This window comes from Apiospora marii, assembly GCF_038362585.1.
Source record: "Apiospora marii strain CBS 49790 chromosome Unknown utg000003l_segment0_segment0, whole genome shotgun sequence".
NCBI classification, from domain to species: Eukaryota; Fungi; Ascomycota; class Sordariomycetes; order Amphisphaeriales; family Apiosporaceae; genus Apiospora; species Apiospora marii.
In genome coordinates, this window is record NW_027117374.1 from 3,947,561 (window position 1) to 3,964,347 (window position 16,787).

The 16,787-nt window shown below is 51.3% G+C and overlaps 6 protein-coding genes across 6 annotated transcripts; 4 read left to right on the forward strand and 2 right to left on the reverse strand.

Annotated features, from left to right (window-relative positions):
* Positions 1-439: 439 nt before the first annotated feature.
* Positions 440-1,030, reverse strand: PG985_004779 (uncharacterized protein; the record flags this gene model as incomplete). Its single annotated transcript, XM_066824548.1, has 1 exon — positions 440-1,030. The coding sequence occupies one exon, from the start codon at positions 1,028-1,030 to the stop codon at positions 440-442; it is 591 nt and encodes a 196-aa protein (XP_066687708.1).
* A 503-nt stretch (positions 1,031-1,533) lies between these two features.
* Positions 1,534-2,075, forward strand: PG985_004780 (RNA polymerase II transcription mediator; the record flags this gene model as incomplete). The annotated part of the gene is made up of 3 exons (XM_066824549.1): positions 1,534-1,575; positions 1,635-1,746; positions 1,816-2,075. 3 exons carry the CDS (start codon positions 1,534-1,536, stop codon positions 2,073-2,075), a joined length of 414 nt encoding a protein of 137 aa, XP_066687709.1.
* Positions 2,076-2,333: 258 nt separating this feature from the next.
* Positions 2,334-3,214, reverse strand: PG985_004781 (pyrimidine 5-nucleotidase; the record flags this gene model as incomplete). Its single annotated transcript, XM_066824550.1, has 4 exons — positions 2,334-2,500; positions 2,552-3,013; positions 3,071-3,099; positions 3,159-3,214. The coding sequence occupies 4 exons, from the start codon at positions 3,212-3,214 to the stop codon at positions 2,334-2,336; spliced, it is 714 nt and encodes a 237-aa protein (XP_066687710.1).
* Positions 3,215-3,972: 758 nt separating this feature from the next.
* Positions 3,973-6,615, forward strand: PG985_004782 (uncharacterized protein; the record flags this gene model as incomplete). The annotated part of the gene is made up of 1 exon (XM_066824551.1): positions 3,973-6,615. The coding sequence occupies one exon, from the start codon at positions 3,973-3,975 to the stop codon at positions 6,613-6,615; it is 2,643 nt and encodes an 880-aa protein (XP_066687711.1).
* Positions 6,616-10,132: 3,517 nt separating this feature from the next.
* PG985_004783 (KH domain-containing protein) lies at positions 10,133-13,377 on the forward strand (the record flags this gene model as incomplete). The annotated part of the gene is made up of 7 exons (XM_066824552.1): positions 10,133-10,636; positions 10,699-11,193; positions 11,238-11,426; positions 11,489-11,801; positions 11,866-12,230; positions 12,286-12,483; positions 12,535-13,377. 7 exons carry the CDS (start codon positions 10,133-10,135, stop codon positions 13,375-13,377), a joined length of 2,907 nt encoding a protein of 968 aa, XP_066687712.1.
* A 2,020-nt stretch (positions 13,378-15,397) lies between these two features.
* On the forward strand, positions 15,398-16,326 carry PG985_004784 (uncharacterized protein; the record flags this gene model as incomplete). The annotated part of the gene is made up of 3 exons (XM_066824553.1): positions 15,398-15,688; positions 15,763-16,167; positions 16,237-16,326. The coding sequence occupies 3 exons, from the start codon at positions 15,398-15,400 to the stop codon at positions 16,324-16,326; spliced, it is 786 nt and encodes a 261-aa protein (XP_066687713.1).
* Between the last annotated feature and the right edge of the window lie 461 nt (positions 16,327-16,787).

A 16,787-nucleotide genomic window follows, 5' to 3' on the forward strand; every position in this document is an offset into this window, starting at 1 on the left:
CTTCCAAAGGTTTGGACTCTCGGCTATTTCGGTCAATATTAGCTTGACGTAATCTGATACGATCCAAAGGGTAAGTTGACAACATATTATTAACCAATTGGCTTCATCCCCCTTATCGTTAAGCGCAGGTGATCTATAGCGGTCCGAATGCTAGGACCATCTAAAGAGACCTGTACGAACCAAGCATAGAATACCGGTTCATCAGAATGACGATATCGACTTCAGCGTTGTTGGGGGCTTCGACAACATGGACATATCACAAGCCTCGAAGCCCGGTGGTCGTGTTACGAAGGCTCTTCCAGCAGCCATTGACTGCTGAATTGGGTTTCCGCTTTACCAGGGAACGTGCCGCAATATGTTTTGGCAAGGTTTTTCCTCTGCTGGTCTGCGGGCAGAAAAAAGATGCACTTGCAACTGTGCTAGTTTCCCAGTCGTTCGATTACGGCGTTGAAGGTTTCCCCTGATACGTAAGGACCAATTCTTGCGCATTGTGGTCGCCTTCGGAGAAGCGAACGGCGACACCCAGACCAGTCAAGCCTTGATCCTCTGCTTGGCGGTTCCAGAGCATCTGCTGCACCTTGCCGTCCGGCAGGCATGAAATAAAGCCCATAGGCCAGCGACTGCGGCCCAAGGAGTCACGGACGCCCTTGGTGGCAGGCTTCTGCGCTACCAACAAGCCAACGACTCCTTCGCCTCGCCATCCCGAAGGCGCTCCAACGAAGGCACCTTCGAGTTCGCGTATTAGGCGCGGCCCGATCATTGTCTTGGTGGCAGCAACCTTGCACTGCATGATGACCCGGAGTGGGCGCGGGGTTGACGGAATCAGCCAGGTTCCGATCAAATCGATGCCGAAATCACCACGGCCTCCCACTCGCTTGAGGTCGAACCCAAAGTTCCTCAGTGTGGAGGCCACTTTGTATTCATAGTGAGTGCCGACGTAGGTAGTAGAACTCGTGTCCAGTCCAGTCCGTTGTGCATAGGCCGCATATGTGGCAATATCACAGTGTTCTCCGGCGTCAAGAGCGCCCATTGACCTCACAGCGTCGTCCAAATCATCTTTCGATTTTGTTTTCGATTTTGTTCTTGCAGATGCGGCGCGCGACTGACCGGAGATGAAATTATGCTTGTAGTGAGATATGCCAATTATGTTTCGCGTGGCTCTCAGGCAAACACTACGATACCCGGAGGATAAATAAATGCTCATTATAAGGGGAAAAAGTGGTCGAGCGTAGAATCAACATAAGGTGTAATATATGAGTCTCGGTAAATATCGAGATCCTGCTTCAGGGGTGGCGTGATAGCAAGCGCGCTGCTTCGAGAAGGTAGGCAGTAGGTCGCATTCTTGCTTTCTGGGGACCCTTGTAATCCAAAACCACAGGCACAGGCAGACCCCACCAAAGCTCCATCTCGCTACCTAACCACTAACTGCACTGATGCAAGCATCTTTACACCACCTGCCAGTTTCCTCATCGAAGTCGCAAAGCATTTGTTTATCCGACAGTTGTCCTTGCCAAAGAGGATTGGCGCGTTACCATGGGCGATCGACTCACGCAGCTGCAGGATGCAGTGGACGAGGTTTGTGCCCATTGCCAACCGTTAAAATTGCGCGTCGCTAACTGAGGCTTCCTTCGCAGTTGGCGCAGCAATTCGTCGCTTGCATACACTACGTCCACCGACATCACAACCTCGAGACCCTGGGCCCCAACGATGAGATTCGGCAGTTGCCAAAAGATGCCGAACAAGAAGGTTAGCTAGTGATTGCAGACCGGAAAGTGCTGGCCGGCTTTTCGGGCAATGCTAATGGGCAGTGCGTAGTCGACTCTTACCCAGCGGATGTATTCAAGGCGGCACAAGTCGAGCTGGCGCAGGATCTCATCACCAAGGAGCAGCAAATCGAGTACCTCATATCCATACTTCCAGGTCTAGATAACAGCGAGCGAGATCAGGAGCGCAACATCAAGGAGCTGGAAGATGAGTTGAAGTCGGCCGAGGCCCAACACCAAGAGGCCATCCAAGAGAAGAAGGACATCATGTCAAACCTTGACGAGGTTATCAGAAGCATCCGGAGACCATAGTAGGATGCCAAATGTGGCTGCATGATTTACGATACCCAGGTCCGAGGCGTTATAGGAGTAGGGAACCCGAACAAAACAAAGAAATAAGTCTATTGCTTCTCGTCAGCTGCTTTGAGATCACTATCAGGGGACTCGGACACCCAAAGAGCACCCCTTTCCTTCTAAGCTCTGGATTCTATTAACGCCCTAATACCAAGATTCTACACCGTAATGAACTATGTATAAAAGGAAGTCTAGAGGGGAACAGGCATAATGATCTTAGTCGGTCGATTTGAAGAATTGAGGATAGCAAGTGCGCAGCTCCTCTAGATGCCGGATCTGATACTGCGACGCCGGGGTCCTCGGAGCCTTGACTCCTTCCTCCACTAGATGTGCTGCTGTCCAGCCTATTGCCTTCGCGCCAACACAGTTTGCGTACGAATCGTCTGAAGAAATTAGTACTGCCATTTCAGGAGTGGCGCTTGAATGTTACTTACCAACAAAATAGCAGTTTTCGGGTTGCTCGACTCCTGCTTCCCTCATGGCCTTGGCAAACATGTCAGGGTGAGGCTTGCAAAGTATGGGGTCAGCCGCGTAGTCGCAGTACGTCAAGCCCTCGAACAAGTCCTCGATGCCAAGCAGGCGGATGACCCTTTTGCCATGGTTCACATAAGCGTTTGTGAAGAGCCAAGTCTTGACTTTGGTCGTGTCAATGTCCTCGAGCATCTTCCGCAGTTGAGGGTTGGGCTTGATGATGCCCTCCAGTGGCAGTGCATCGTCAACTTTCGCGTTATACTCGAGAGGGTCGATCTGGTGGTGTCGCACCAGGCCCTCGATGGCCAGCCCGTAGTTCTGATAGTACTCCTTATGGAGTCGGACAGCCTCTTCCTCGCTTACCCCGAGGTGCTTCGCAAAGTATTGGTCAATCAGACCTGCCATCAGGTCATGGACTTTGGCACCTGCAAGGGGGTCAGTGAATCTGATACTGCCCCAAGGCTAGCAAGTGAGAAACTTACTCTTAGGATATAGACAGTTATCTATGTCACTAACATGCATGTTAGTTATAGTTACAGAGCAGCCAATAGACAAAGCAATTTTGCATACAAGAACAGGACAGGCCTGCTGTCTTTTCTGTGCGGTTCTCCCGTTTGCGACCCCATCTTCGATCTCAACGATAAAGTAGGATGAGTTTTGGCTATGTTGCTGCTGTGTTCAGATTTATTCCGTAAATGGGATGAAGAAAGTGTATAATAATTGCGATTATATGCCTTGGGATAGCCGGTAAGCTGATGAGCGGCGGCTTGAGTGTGATTCGGACTTTTTAATGGTCGCGTAAAAGGCGTGCGAAACGTGCACCAAAGTCTAGCATTCATGAAGCTTGTCGAAGTCTCTATCACCTCGATTTATATTCTGAAAGCAGGAACTGTCCTTTAGTTTCCGCGCTGGACCACATGTATTGAGTCACCGGCGAGCGTGATACTGTATTACATTACGACTTAGACCTTCGATTGATGGGCGCAAGCCCCATGTGGCTGGGTGCGGTCGATATGTAAGATGACCCATTTATTTCTTTGGGGCCCATACATAATAGCCAGAACCTTGGCTGCTAGCTGGCTGATTAACAGTTGCCGGCCTCCGACCAATTTCCGAGCAAGCCTTCCCTCTGCTAACCTATTTGAATTACCACATCCAAAACCACCATAACATTTGCTCGCCGTTGAAGACTGACGCGTACCTCCTTCATTTCCCAACGCTGCATTGCTGTGTCGGTTTGTACGATACGTGCGACTGACCTTGCTTCACGATACACACCTCCTGATGATTGTGTAGCATACCATCATCTGCCTTTTATTCTGTTACCGGGGGTTGAGGGTTCTTGGATGCTTCAAGCTTTGCTAATTAATCGCATCTGTCCATAATGGCACAAGCAAGCATAGCAGCAATGCCTGTGGCCACTGGACCTGCTTTGCAGCCGAGTACGGTATTATCTGAAGATGAGCTGCGACAGATTCACGAGTATGACAGAGTTGTTCAATTTCGAAATGCCGTCCTATCGGGTTCCCACCCCCATATCAAACCACCAGCTCAGTCTGGTGCGACGAAAGCCCAAAGTAATCTGCAGACATCTTCGTCGCTTGGTGGTTCAAATGGAGAGACTCCTGGCCTACTGAATCCTGCTCCTGTCCATGACTATCGCTTGGACAATTCCCAATCCTTCAAAGCCAACTCGCAGCAATCGGCAATTGCTTCCGCTGGCCTTGTGAACTTCGCCAAAGATGCTGCAGCAGGCGCTGCTCAGTTCGATCCCCTCCTACTCACAAAATCAGATGTGCTCGTGAGAGCCGAGTTGCAGCAGCAGCGACAGAGGATCGAAAAGACCCTCAGAGAAGAGCTAGAACAACGTCGTACTGCTAGTAAAACAACTCAGCCAGCTGAGCAGGAGGCTGACTTGGATCTCCCTGATATTCTTGCGAAAGCCCTGACATTGGTCCAGGCAACTGCTCCGCCTGCTGATGCTGAACTAGCTGCTAACTCCTCGGACTCAAGCGACTCTTTCGATAACAACACATTCTATTCCAGTCAGCATGATACTCCAGAGCCCTTTTTATCCTCTCCTCGAGCTCACAGCGCGTCAGAAGGTGCCCCGATCCGAGAAACCACTATCACAGCCCCCCGGATTCAAGTTCATGATGAAAATGCTAGAGCAGCGAATCCACAGCCGGCGGCCGGTAAAGCCTCGACCTCCTTAATAGCTTCGAATGACGCTGCCCATCAAAACCAGCTGGTACAGAATACCCGGCCTTGCATGGGAACTCCTGATGCTGCCAGCCTTGCTGGTTTAGTGTTGCATGGTCATGGCCCTGATGTGTATTCGCGATATGGTATCGGAAATTCAAGTGAGGGCCGGATGCATGACGGTGATCAAGTCCAGCCAATGGTAATCAGCTCCAACGGAAGTGGCTCGACCAGCCGCTCTGATGATAGACATGATATCGATGGACGAGCTGGGCCGAAGCAACACCGTCAAGGAGGCCTAGTTGCTCCGCGAGAACCCCCGTTCATACGAAGCCATGACCTCCAGCCTTATGCTCCTCAACCTGCTCATGTTTCGCCCTTGGCGACGTCGCGCCAGCCACAAGCGCCCGAATCCGATATCAGCATCCTACCCAGCGCGCCGCCCCAAGTCGCGGCGTTAAGACAGGAAGCCGGCAACGGGACGTCTCCGGAGAGCTCCCCACAAGGCGAAAAGGGAAATAAGAAGAAGAACAACAAGAAGAAGAACAAGAGGAAAGCAGCAGCAGCAGAACGACCAGCATCACCTTTCATCAAGCCCGAGCCCCGCTCGCCATCGCCGCTATCCGCACCCCAATACCCCAGACCGGCCAAGCGCCAGCGCCCATCGCAGAACCAACAGGAACTGAGTTACGATGAGCCCAGAAGACAGCGGTCCGTTGAGGTAATCCATGACGAATATGATCCCCGAATCACGCGAGAAGAAAGAATACCGGTCGCCATTGGCTATGAGAGAGCTATTGAAGATCCCTATGGGCGTCATGTGCGTCAATCTGTTGTGGCAAGCAGCCAGAGAGTTGACCTGCCCGTGTACGAGGACCGAAGGCTGGATGAGCCGATCCAGTACCTTCGTCGTGCTCCTGAGCCATCGTCCTATGCTGTTCCATACGCTCCTTCTGAGGCGCGCCCAATGCGTTCGGCAACGTATTCCGTAGCTGATACGCCTTATCGAGAGCCCGTTGCTTATTACCCCGATGGGCGAATGAGTGTTCGCCCTGGGACTGACAGGGCTCGATCTCGGTCTCCTGCGAGGGCTGAATCACGGTCTGCTACTACAATGGGCCCCCCTTGGCCCCCAACACGAATTATCAGGGACCAGTTTGGACGTGAGTATATTGAGCCCCCGCCTATGCCATCAGTCTCACGTCTTTCCGTCGCACCCCCTGGGAGACCGGTTGAGCACGAACTCGTCTACGAGCGTCTTCCTGCATCGAGCACATTTGAACAAGACGGTATAATATACAGGCGGGCTTCTCCTGCTTCGTCACAACGGAGAGTGGTGACCCAGCCAGAGTATGGCGCCGTAGACTACCGTGGCTATCGTCAACGAGACTACTCTATACATCCGGTACCTCCTCCTGTTTCCGGTCATGAATATGTCCAGTATCGGGGCACTGAAGAAAGGCGACTTCCGCCGGAGCCGACACAGGAATACGCTATGCGGCCTGGCAGTGTTCGGCCTCAGGAGCCTGTACGATACGAATACCCAAGAGTGCAAAGCATAAGGCCCTCTGAAGCTCCCGTTCGAGAATACGCTGGCAGTATTCTCCCAGATCCGAGGCGCGAAGTTGCTCCTCCAACATATCGCGAGTATAGTGTGAGGCCGGCAGAGTTGGATATGCCCAGGCGCGAATACAGCGTTCGTCCCATGGAACGTTACTATGAGAGGCCTGCCCTACGTGACGATGAGGTGGCGTACATTGAGCCACCACGTACGGTGCAGCGCGAGATTGTCTACGAGGATGGCCGTAGGGAGGTGTACCGGTAACGGGAGGATATTCGATTCAAGTTACATGGAGGGGTGACTGCAGAGAAACAGAACCCCACTGAGGTTGTATATATTGGCGGTTCCGGAAACCGGCCTGGAGCATGACGTTGATGGTTTACGAGATGATCGTTTCACGTTGTATCTAGCTTACTTGTTGACTGACGGGCGTGGTGTCCAGTGGCAAGTCACCTGTGTAATAAGATTTATTTGGAGGTCAATAGAGGCGCTTCACAATACAATACTTACTCAACTTCTGATAGCACATTAGGGATATGGAAGGAGCATGTGACCAACCAACTATGTAGACGGGAGAAGGAGCTCAGGTCTTTCAAGTGTCTTCCATTGGAGCAGGAAAAGGGAGGGTCTGCACACCAGAAGTGCGCGCTTGACAATACAACGGAACATCCTACAGCAGTATAGACGTACTTACTGAAGTTACATTACCTGTCTCTTCGTTTTATGCCTCTATGTGTGCGATGCAGTTATGGCGATGTTGAATGCAAACAGTGCAATGAAAGAGAACGCCGAGCGGCCCCAGCGGGACTTTCATCAACCACCTGTCTCCTCACCATGCAATCTCGGGATCGGCAAAATTATCCGGGCCGGCGTCACCGGGGCTCGCGAAAGAACGGATGGATATACAGATGGATACTCCTGTCGAGAGACTAGGTGAGGTCCTCCCAGGCTCCAGCCCTATGTGTGCCCCACCACCCATAAACCACTGCCACTACGACCGGCAAACAAGAATGGGTCGGAAGTATGCAATACCGTGAGGTACTACTGACGTGATACGGGCCCCGCGGCTGAGGAATCCCAGAGAAGCACATGGAGGCGTACCGTTTTTATTCTTCCAGTACAAGCAAAAGTACTCGTCATTCGCATTTGCGGAATTCGGCGTTCTTGCTGTGAAGTCCGGAGTGTGCTGACGTGGATTTGCACCACCTGTCCCATCCGTTCAAGATCGAGGGAAGCCGGATCAAGCCCGCCAAATGGTGTCTAATGGGTCTGGCAAGCAGACACGACGGACGAATGAATGCCCTTTTTTGCTTACAGTACCTTAGCAATTGATTGATATTCTCCCAAGCTCCTGTTTGGGCGCTAGATGATACAGATGCATGCGGATCGCCCGGCCGCTAGGGTGATCGTTGGGATGTGGAGGATCTATGAAGTACGAGGAGCGATGGATGCTCTGCGTATCTGGTCCCGAGAGCTTAAGAAGAGAGACGAACCTCTTGAAAACCCGATGTTTTGTCTACATTTAACTACGGATACGCGGCCGGGGTATGCAAACTGACCTGATGCCATACGTCTCCGAGGTTTACCTTGTTGCATTACAGAGGATCTTGGACCATCGTCTCTGTGAATTCCATAGCTACATACGTTGTATCATAAATTGTCAATGGAAGAGGACCGTGGGCATTTGCTTCAAATAGGCCGACTCTGAAATGTTTCGCCCTCTCGATACAGGAAGATCTCGTCGAGAACCCGGCAAAGTACACTGGAGTCCGGGTTTCAAGTCCGTCTCTTCAGGATGTTTGTACGTGACCATGCCAATGTCACGCCAGTAGTGGAAGGGTCCGGTCACACCCATCGAGGCGACCCGAATGAGGGATGGTGAAGGACGGGGTCTGCGGGCAGGCGAGTCATTTCAGATGTCAACAAAGGATTTTCGTGCAACTATCAAAGACGTACATACATACATAGGTAGGGACAAGGGCATGCGCGTTCGTAGATTGTGTGGACCCTGTCTAATGTTGGTTGTGTGGCTATGTCGAGACACGAGTAAAATTGAGCTCGAATTGCTTTATGTGTTTGCCTCGCGGTATTGGCCCGTTTCCCAAGGGCAGAGCGCTGTTTAGAAAACCCATTGGGGGCTTTTATGACACGGTCAACCTATTAAGGTTACTGCATCCTTGCCCATCCCTGCCCAGCAGCCTGTTTTTCTTCTACTCTGCCAGGATTCCAGGATTCTTGTGATAAGGTGTCCGGATTGTAGGTAAAATATGGAATCCCAGAACGGTGGAGGTCCTCGCCGAAATGGTCAGCCTGTCTCTCTGGAGTCTGTCTCTCAGGTAGCCAATTTGCCGAGAATGCTACATACCTACCTACATACTTCATGTTACCTTAAGAGGACTATCAGATACATAGGAATGAACAAAATTACCCAAGACAGTCCTCGGCAACTTGTCTGTCTACATGTAGGAGGTAGACTTGATCACACTGCAAGCCAGAATCTGCACGAGAACCACGGATGCCTGGATGGACCCCCTGTCATGGAACCAGTCTTTCGCAAAAATGTTGCGTTCGCAATACTCAGTAGATGCAGTGATTGATAAGCCTAGATTCGATTTCAATACGGTGGGTCACAAATCACTTTGGGCAGAGACGGGAACATGATCTACCATACCTGGTATTTATACTTCAAGTGTACGTACAGGTAGGTAGAATTCTCATTCTATCGCGCTCATGGGCTTCTGTACCTTGGGTTAGGTATACTTTGATCTTGCCCTGGCAACAAACACTCTTATACTGACATACATAGCTTTGGATCTTCTCTTCTAGGTGGCATTCAACGGCACATTTTTACTACTAAAGCCTTTGGACTCTCTCCATGGCGACGAAAGGTGGAACCTTTACTTAAATTCAGCCCTCAATATATGGAAGCTACATGCAGATGAGATGGGCTTGGTCTGTACATACATTGAAGATCTATGGCTCTACCTTGAGATGACCCCGGGTATCGTCCAAACAAATCTCCAATCGATAGCATAATACGAGGGGTGACTGCATATATCCATGTAGGTTTCAAAGCAACGACTCTGGGCAGTTCATGAGGTTAAAGCTGGAAGATACATTGATACAAACCTGGTAGGAGGAGGTTTCAATGTATCGTCGGCGGATCAGTGCACGGTTTTTTTTTTTCCCTGCCCAGCAGTCTCGCTCCACCGGCGCTGATGTACCCAGCAAGAAAACCAGCTAACCTACCAACTGGAGGACGCACCGCTACCCGCTACCGCACCAATCTAATCCAGTCAGTACCCTGCTCCTAGCCAGTAACAACCGCCCCCCGGCAGAGCAAGAGAAAGCACCGTAGCTTTGAGCGCCTCTGGTCCTCTGGCTCTGCTCTGGCTCGGCAGACAGCGCACACTTCGTTGCACCATACCACAACCACACCACCACTTCTCTTTTCTCACCATCTTCCTTACTCCTCACTACGCCTCAACTCCTCCCACCTTTCTCCCCATCTTGCATTTGAGGTGGTATTGCTCTGCGCCAAAGGAAGAGCGAGGCTTGAGATTGATTCGATTTCCTTCTCACTCTCTCATTCTTTCCTTTTCTTTTTCGCACCCTCACTTTCCCCCTTCCCTTCCCCCCGTTCCCCTCCCTCTTCCCCCCCAGTGATACCCCATCCCTCCCGTCACCCACGCCTTTCCTCCCCCAGTCGGCGGTACATCCTTGTTGTCGGATTTCCTGGCCTTCGTGTTGCTGCTTTGCGTGTATATGCCCTCTACCCATCATGCAAAAGCTCGCCAATATGCGTCACTGGCCCGAGAGGATGAGTCCTAGCTTCGGCATGTCATCGAGACCGAATATGAACATGACATCGATAAACCCTCATCAAAAGACTGCCGCTCCGGGAGCTCCGCCCTTAAGTCCCTCGCCCGCTGCTGACACCACAATACATTATTCCTTCAACGTACCCTTCGCTTCCGACCTCGCCGGTCCCAACACCGAGGAGATCCTGCACGCTACCGGTGACTCAGTAATGCGATGGACTCACCCGGGGGATGCGCCCGACGACGTGCCGATCTACGAGCTGCCCGTCCACGCACAGAACGTCGCCAACCTGGGAAACATGTGCATGGAACTCACAAAGGGGCCGCTTCCCATCGAGGCTCACGTCATCTCGACCACCCCCAAACACCTCAAGGGCCAGGTCACGACTGTGTGTCTGTCCGGCGCTCCGGAACTAGTGCACAAGAGCCGGGAGACCATTCTCAACGAGACCCCGTTGGCGCTGGTATGCATAGAGAATCTGTATTGCTATTTCCCAAACATCTTTTGACTGAAATTACTTTGCAGCGTTGTACGACGGTAGATGTCGAGTATGCCCTCATTGCCGACTCGAAAGCAGGCTCTCTCTTCAAGCATGTCACCGATGCTCTGAACACGTTCGCCCAATTCTGCGGTGTTGACATCTTCATTCTCGGCCCCAAATTGAGCCCCATGCTAGACGGACTCAACGGTGATGTCGAGGTTATTCGTGACCAGAGATGGCGTGTTGCAATTTATGGAGACATAGAATCATCGGAACATGCGAAAACACAGGTCTTGATCTTCATTGATAAGTTGCTTGGACGGACGCTTGACATCATGCGTGTCGAGAGCACCCTGCATCCTATTGTGTGTGGCCGGTCCCGGAAGAACATAAAGTTGATCGAGTCGGCTACCAACACGGCTATCTACTTTCCACCGTTCGCCCAGCTCTACCGCTACTGCCCGCCAATGCCCAGCGTCGAAACCCTGAAGAAATCTACATTACTGGCGAGAATCCTCAAGGTATCGAGCTGGCTAAGCGTAAGATACACGAGCTGGTCAGCCGTACTAAGTTGTTCATGAAGGATGCCGTTGCATCGCCTGCCAAGATCGACACCGTTCTTATGGGCCGTATGGACAAGGTGCGCAAGATAATGGAGAACAACGGCACCTACATCATGTTCCCGCCGCTCGCTTCGCAGCGCAACATGATCCGAGTTCAGGGAGTCGAGGGTCTTCAGATTGAGCGAACCATGAAAGAGATCATGTCTCTGGTAGGTTTTCCCCTAGCTCTGTTTCAACAACCCCAAGTGACTGACTTAATCACGATGACTAGGCTGGGCAATTTTACTACGCTTCGTGGTGGATTCAACAAGTCGGACCAGCTCAGCTTCCTAGCCCCCAAGAAATTCGCGTCATTCTGGGCGATATTTGTGCCAATTCGGATGCCGACATCTCTTTCGACAAGATGACTTTCACCATCACAGGCTCCGACGATGCCGTCAAGGCTGCACTGGCCGTCCTGTCCCAGATCAAGTTTGTCAACCAGACTCAGCACCAGATCAGGGTGAAGATCGAACTAGCCAACGAGCACAAAGAGTTTGTTTCTGGCAAGAAGAACGGCAAGATCAACAAGATCATGACCCAGAGTAAGTTGAGAATTGTAGCTTTCAAAAGCGAAACTTACCTTTACTGACCGGATTCTCCTTCCAGGCAATGTCCAGATCATCTTCGATAGCTTCAGAGAATACAACTTTGACATTGATGTGATTGCACCAAGCTACGACTCAATGAAACAGGGCTTGGGCCTTGTCGAACAGGAGATGCCGGCTTCCATCTCATTCCATGTTCCAGACCAATATCATAAACGCATCATTGGTATCGGTGGCCAGCACATCCAGCGGATCATGAAGAAGCACTCGGTATTCGTCAAGTTCTCGAATGCTATGGACCGTGGTGGTATGGGCCGGGAGGACGACGATGTCAAAGTCGATAACGTCATCTGCCGAACACCTGCCCGCAACGCTCAGAACCTGGAACTGGTCAAGTCTGAGATCTTGGACATGGTTGACCGTGCCGTAAGTCAATACAATTCCTATACTGTGCATACACTCTGCTAACATTCTGGCCTAGCACTCCGAATTCACATCGCAAGTGGTCACTGTCGACCGCCTTTATCACCGTCAGCTGATCGCCCGCCTGCCCGAAATCGAAGAGCTTGAGAAGAAATGGAACTGCAAGATTGTCTTCCCAAGCACGGAGCAAGCGAGCGACGAGGTCACAGTCACCGGCCCGGAATGGCAGGTGCCGCTCTGCGCTGACGAGTTCCTTGTACGTTCTCCCTAAATTCACCGATGAAATGCAAACTGACAATTCTTGAAGGGCATGGTTCCTGAGACTCATGAACTCGTACTGACCCGAACCGCGTCTCTGGTCAAGTTCCTCGAGTCTCCTGAGTTTGTCAACGATCTGAGTGGCAAACTCAAAGCCCAGTACGAAGTCACTCTCGAGGTTCACGAGAATCCCGAGGAAAAGACGGACGACGGGGGCCGCACCATGACCTTGCTGTGGAAGCTGACTCGGAACAATGCCGGTGGCCTTCGAGACGCCATTGACTTCCTCCAGGCACAGTTTGCTGCTGCAAGCGTCGAGGCCACGGTTGTCAAAGGTGCCTTGCCCCGACCAAAGTCGGACTCATTCGAAGACACGCTCCAATTCTTCGATTCGAAACTTCTCCAACATGCCCCCACTGTCGTTGCGACAGACTCGCCTACCAAGGCTGGCTTCGGCGAGGAAACGTCGCAGCAGCGCACTACCACTCTATTCGATAAGCTCCGGAAGCCGTCGCAGCTTCTTTCATCGCTGGATCGCAGAAAGAACAGCTCTCACTCTGTGAATACTTTCTTCAAGGGTTCTAGTAATGTTTCCAAGTCGTCGTTGATCTCGATTGAATCGACGCGCAGCTTCAATGCTGACCGCAATCCCTGGAACGATAGCGGCGTCAATCTTCCAGATGATGACGGCAACCCTTGGTCGACCCGTCACTTCGGTAACGGGTTCGACAACAAATTGGCACCCAACAGCATCACCCATGGCGGTGGTGACATTACTCCTCGACATGGCACACGTGCCTCGGGAGACAGTGGCCGGCCGTCCACTTCTCATTCTACAAATTCAGGATACCCGGTCCCATTGGACCCTTCCGTTAGATTTTTCATCTTTTAGATGTTCTCGAACGTGCAATACCCCTTCGGCTGGATATACCCTGGCGTCGTCAAAATACCCGATCCTTTGATTTTGCATTGGTCGGTTCTGTTGCTGATTTCACGTTTGATTTTCTTTTTCATTTATTTTTTCCTTTGCTGCTCGCGCTCCTTGTTGATGCCTGTTTTTTCCCCCTTCGTCTTTCATTATGCGATGTCTAAAGGCTATCGGGCCATGCTATACACGATATGGCCTGACATATATCCACGACTCTCCGACATGATACCATGAGTTAGCTGTTCGAGGGAGGAACGGCGTTTGCAACAAATCGACTGGCGAATACACCTATGATACCACAAAAAGCACCAAAAAGTCGATATTATGCAACAAATACCTCAAAACGCGATGATTTCCCGGGCTCTTTTTTTATATTTGGCGTCGACTTTCATTCAAAGCATCCTGCTTCCTGCACGATTTCCCGGTCCCAGAATCTGTGGGAGTTTCACGGCATCTTGGACTATCACGGACATGCTAAGCAAAACCGGATGTGGCAGGAGAGATGTGAAGTTGTGGCTGCCCGTTCTGCCGGGCGGCCTGCTGGGATGAAGGGAGAATGCACACTGCTTTGAAACAGGGAGGTGGCGGGCGCGATGACATGATTGGCATGGTAGGATGGCGGATTGTCAAGTGTACGATATACGGAGATGATAAACGCAATGATACCCTCTGGTTTCCTACAGCATATTTGGGGCACCGGATCCACTCCTTTGATATTGATGCATACATGCGTAAAAATGTTTTGGGTACTGGCTTTCCAAATTATTTCACATATTTCCCATCTGCTTTGCCGAGCCCCCTAGAGCACATACATACACATACAGCAAATTGATTCCTCGATGGAAATGGGTGACGCGTGGCCAATAGTACAGATCCAGTAGGTGTCGAGCCAGAATCCGGTTCCAGTAACATCAAAAGTGGGTTATACTTGAATACATAATTTGCATACTACCTATTAATGGACCTAGAAGCTGCTGAACTGCAAACTGTCGGGGCCAAGTTGGGCAAACAATGCAAGGTTGTGGGAGTACATAAGTGTGGTAGATGCCCCTGTCCCCGTAACTCTTGAGGCTTTGCTTTTACACACAACCGGTAAGCACGAAAAGGCCCAATTCGAGTGAGGAGCTAAGGAGGTCAGCAGTGGTTGCACAACTTCCCCTCTAGCGGCATGCTAACTCGAGCCTACTACCTGCCCTCTTGCCTCCACGTAGGTGATATGTATGCCCGTCCATGCCCACCTCGTTACCCCAGACGGATGTCGTAACTGATGTATGTTCAAAGAAGGCGCGCCGATGATCATACATGTACACTCGTACCTGCATTGTTGCTGTGTGCTGCAACTCACCTGAAGGGGCATTGAGGCAATGGAACGTAAAGTAAGGCTCAAAGTCACCTCAGCCCCGGCTCCTGCATGATACATCTCTCGGCGTGCCTTTGTTTCCATTGGCTGGTTTGGCCAGCAACCTCCAGAAGGGCGCTGAAGCATGGAGGACTGAAGTCCGGGCTAAGCAGATCCCACCCCCAAAAAGCTACATGTACTTCGATCATGTACATTGATCCATGCCACTGCCATGGATTGGACGTTTGCGCAGTACTTGAATTGATGCCCAGAATTAGTAAGTACAGGAACACGCAAAGATTGGGACAGTCGAGCAAAACGAGGCAATTGGAATAACTCGATTTTGTGGTCCTTATTAGACCAGTGGACTTACGTACCTTAAGCTTGAGGTATTGGATGAAGGCTGGCAACTGGGTAGTTCTGTCTCTGTCTTCCATGTCAATGTCCCTTCTGACCTACTACTACTGAACAATACAATCCCCTCCCTCCCACGGCCACATCAACTAAATCGACGCCTTTTTTATTCGACGATTGTTTAACCATAGCTTCCATCGTTTCCACGTCATCCCCGCTTTCCCTTACTTAACTTGTTTTCCTGACCACTGTGTGACGTGAACCTTACTTTCACCCAACACAAGCATCGCCATGGCAGACCGCGGCGAGAACCCCCTCAAGCGCCCGGAGAACGACGACGCCGACGAGGGCGCCATTGATGATTCCGAGGACCTGGATGATGACATGGTCCAGCTTCAGCAGATAAAATCAGAAACACGCCGTCGCCAGTCCAAGCCAGGAGGAGAGTCCCGCATCCAGCAGCTCTTGCCGGTTCCCTTTCTGCCAAACATCCGGCCACTCACCATATCGGATCTGGAGTCTTGTGTGGCCTTGGAGAATGCTTCCTTTAGCGATCCCGAGCACCGTTGCACACGCGAAAAGGTCAGTGCTTCCGCTGTTTTGGCCCGTTGCCGCAATATTGTGGAATCCAAGTCTAACTGAAATATCATGGAAAGTTCGAGTACCGTCTCTCAAACAGCGCCGAGATTTGCATGGGCCTGTTCGTGACTGTGACCGCGGAGAAGGCCCAGGAATTTGAGATCGACACAGTACGGACTGCTTGGCCAGTTGAGACGGGCCGCGACGCGATCAGTGTCTTGCTGGCTCATGTGGTTGCGACCAAGTGTGAAGGCGAAGTCATTACGGACGATGCAATGGATTACCCGAAAGATTTCCGGGCAGTCAAGTCCAACTGTACCAAGCTTGGCCATCAAGAGAGTGGCCGCACTGTAGCCCTTCATTCGCTGGCTGTACATCCCAAACTACAGGGCTGTGGGCTCGCAAAGCTGCTTATGAAGTCGTACATGCAACAGGTTAACAATTCGGGCACTGCGGACCGGATATCTCTGATATGCCAAGATGTGAGTTTCCCGCCACAGTAGAACTTCGCCCCAGGTAAAGCATGAATTAGGACTGACAGTGCAATCCAGTACCTGGTCGACTTCTATTTCCGGTTCGGCTTCAAGTCCCTAGGGCAGTCCCAAGCCAAGTTTGGGGGAGGGGGTGGTATGACATGGTGAGTTATAGAAGACTGCCTTGCTTCTACTGGTGCTAATAAGACTTTGCAGACATTCATTCTGGGCGGACCACCAAAAAAGTAACCATCGCTGATCCCCCAACTCCAATCGCTTTTTGTTGCGAAGCATAGAACGTGACAGACCCCTCCAAGGAGGTTGGCACTCCCGTGTGTTGGTCTGAAGCCAACCAGTACATGAATGGCAGATATGCAAGATAGCGATGCCACGAGGGGGTTACATGACCTCCCTACATACATGCCTGGTACGGTATGATTGATTGCTCTCTTTTTTTTACATCGTCCATTTACACTGCATAGCGTCATTGGTATCAGCAGTCGTGCCGGCATTTGATACCCAACAGCCAGGGCTGTTCGCGCGACAAGCAGCGGTTGATCTCTGGAATTCACTTGGGAGATTGCATCGACTCTAGGGTGTTACCTTTTCTCTCGAGAAGCGGGCGGGAT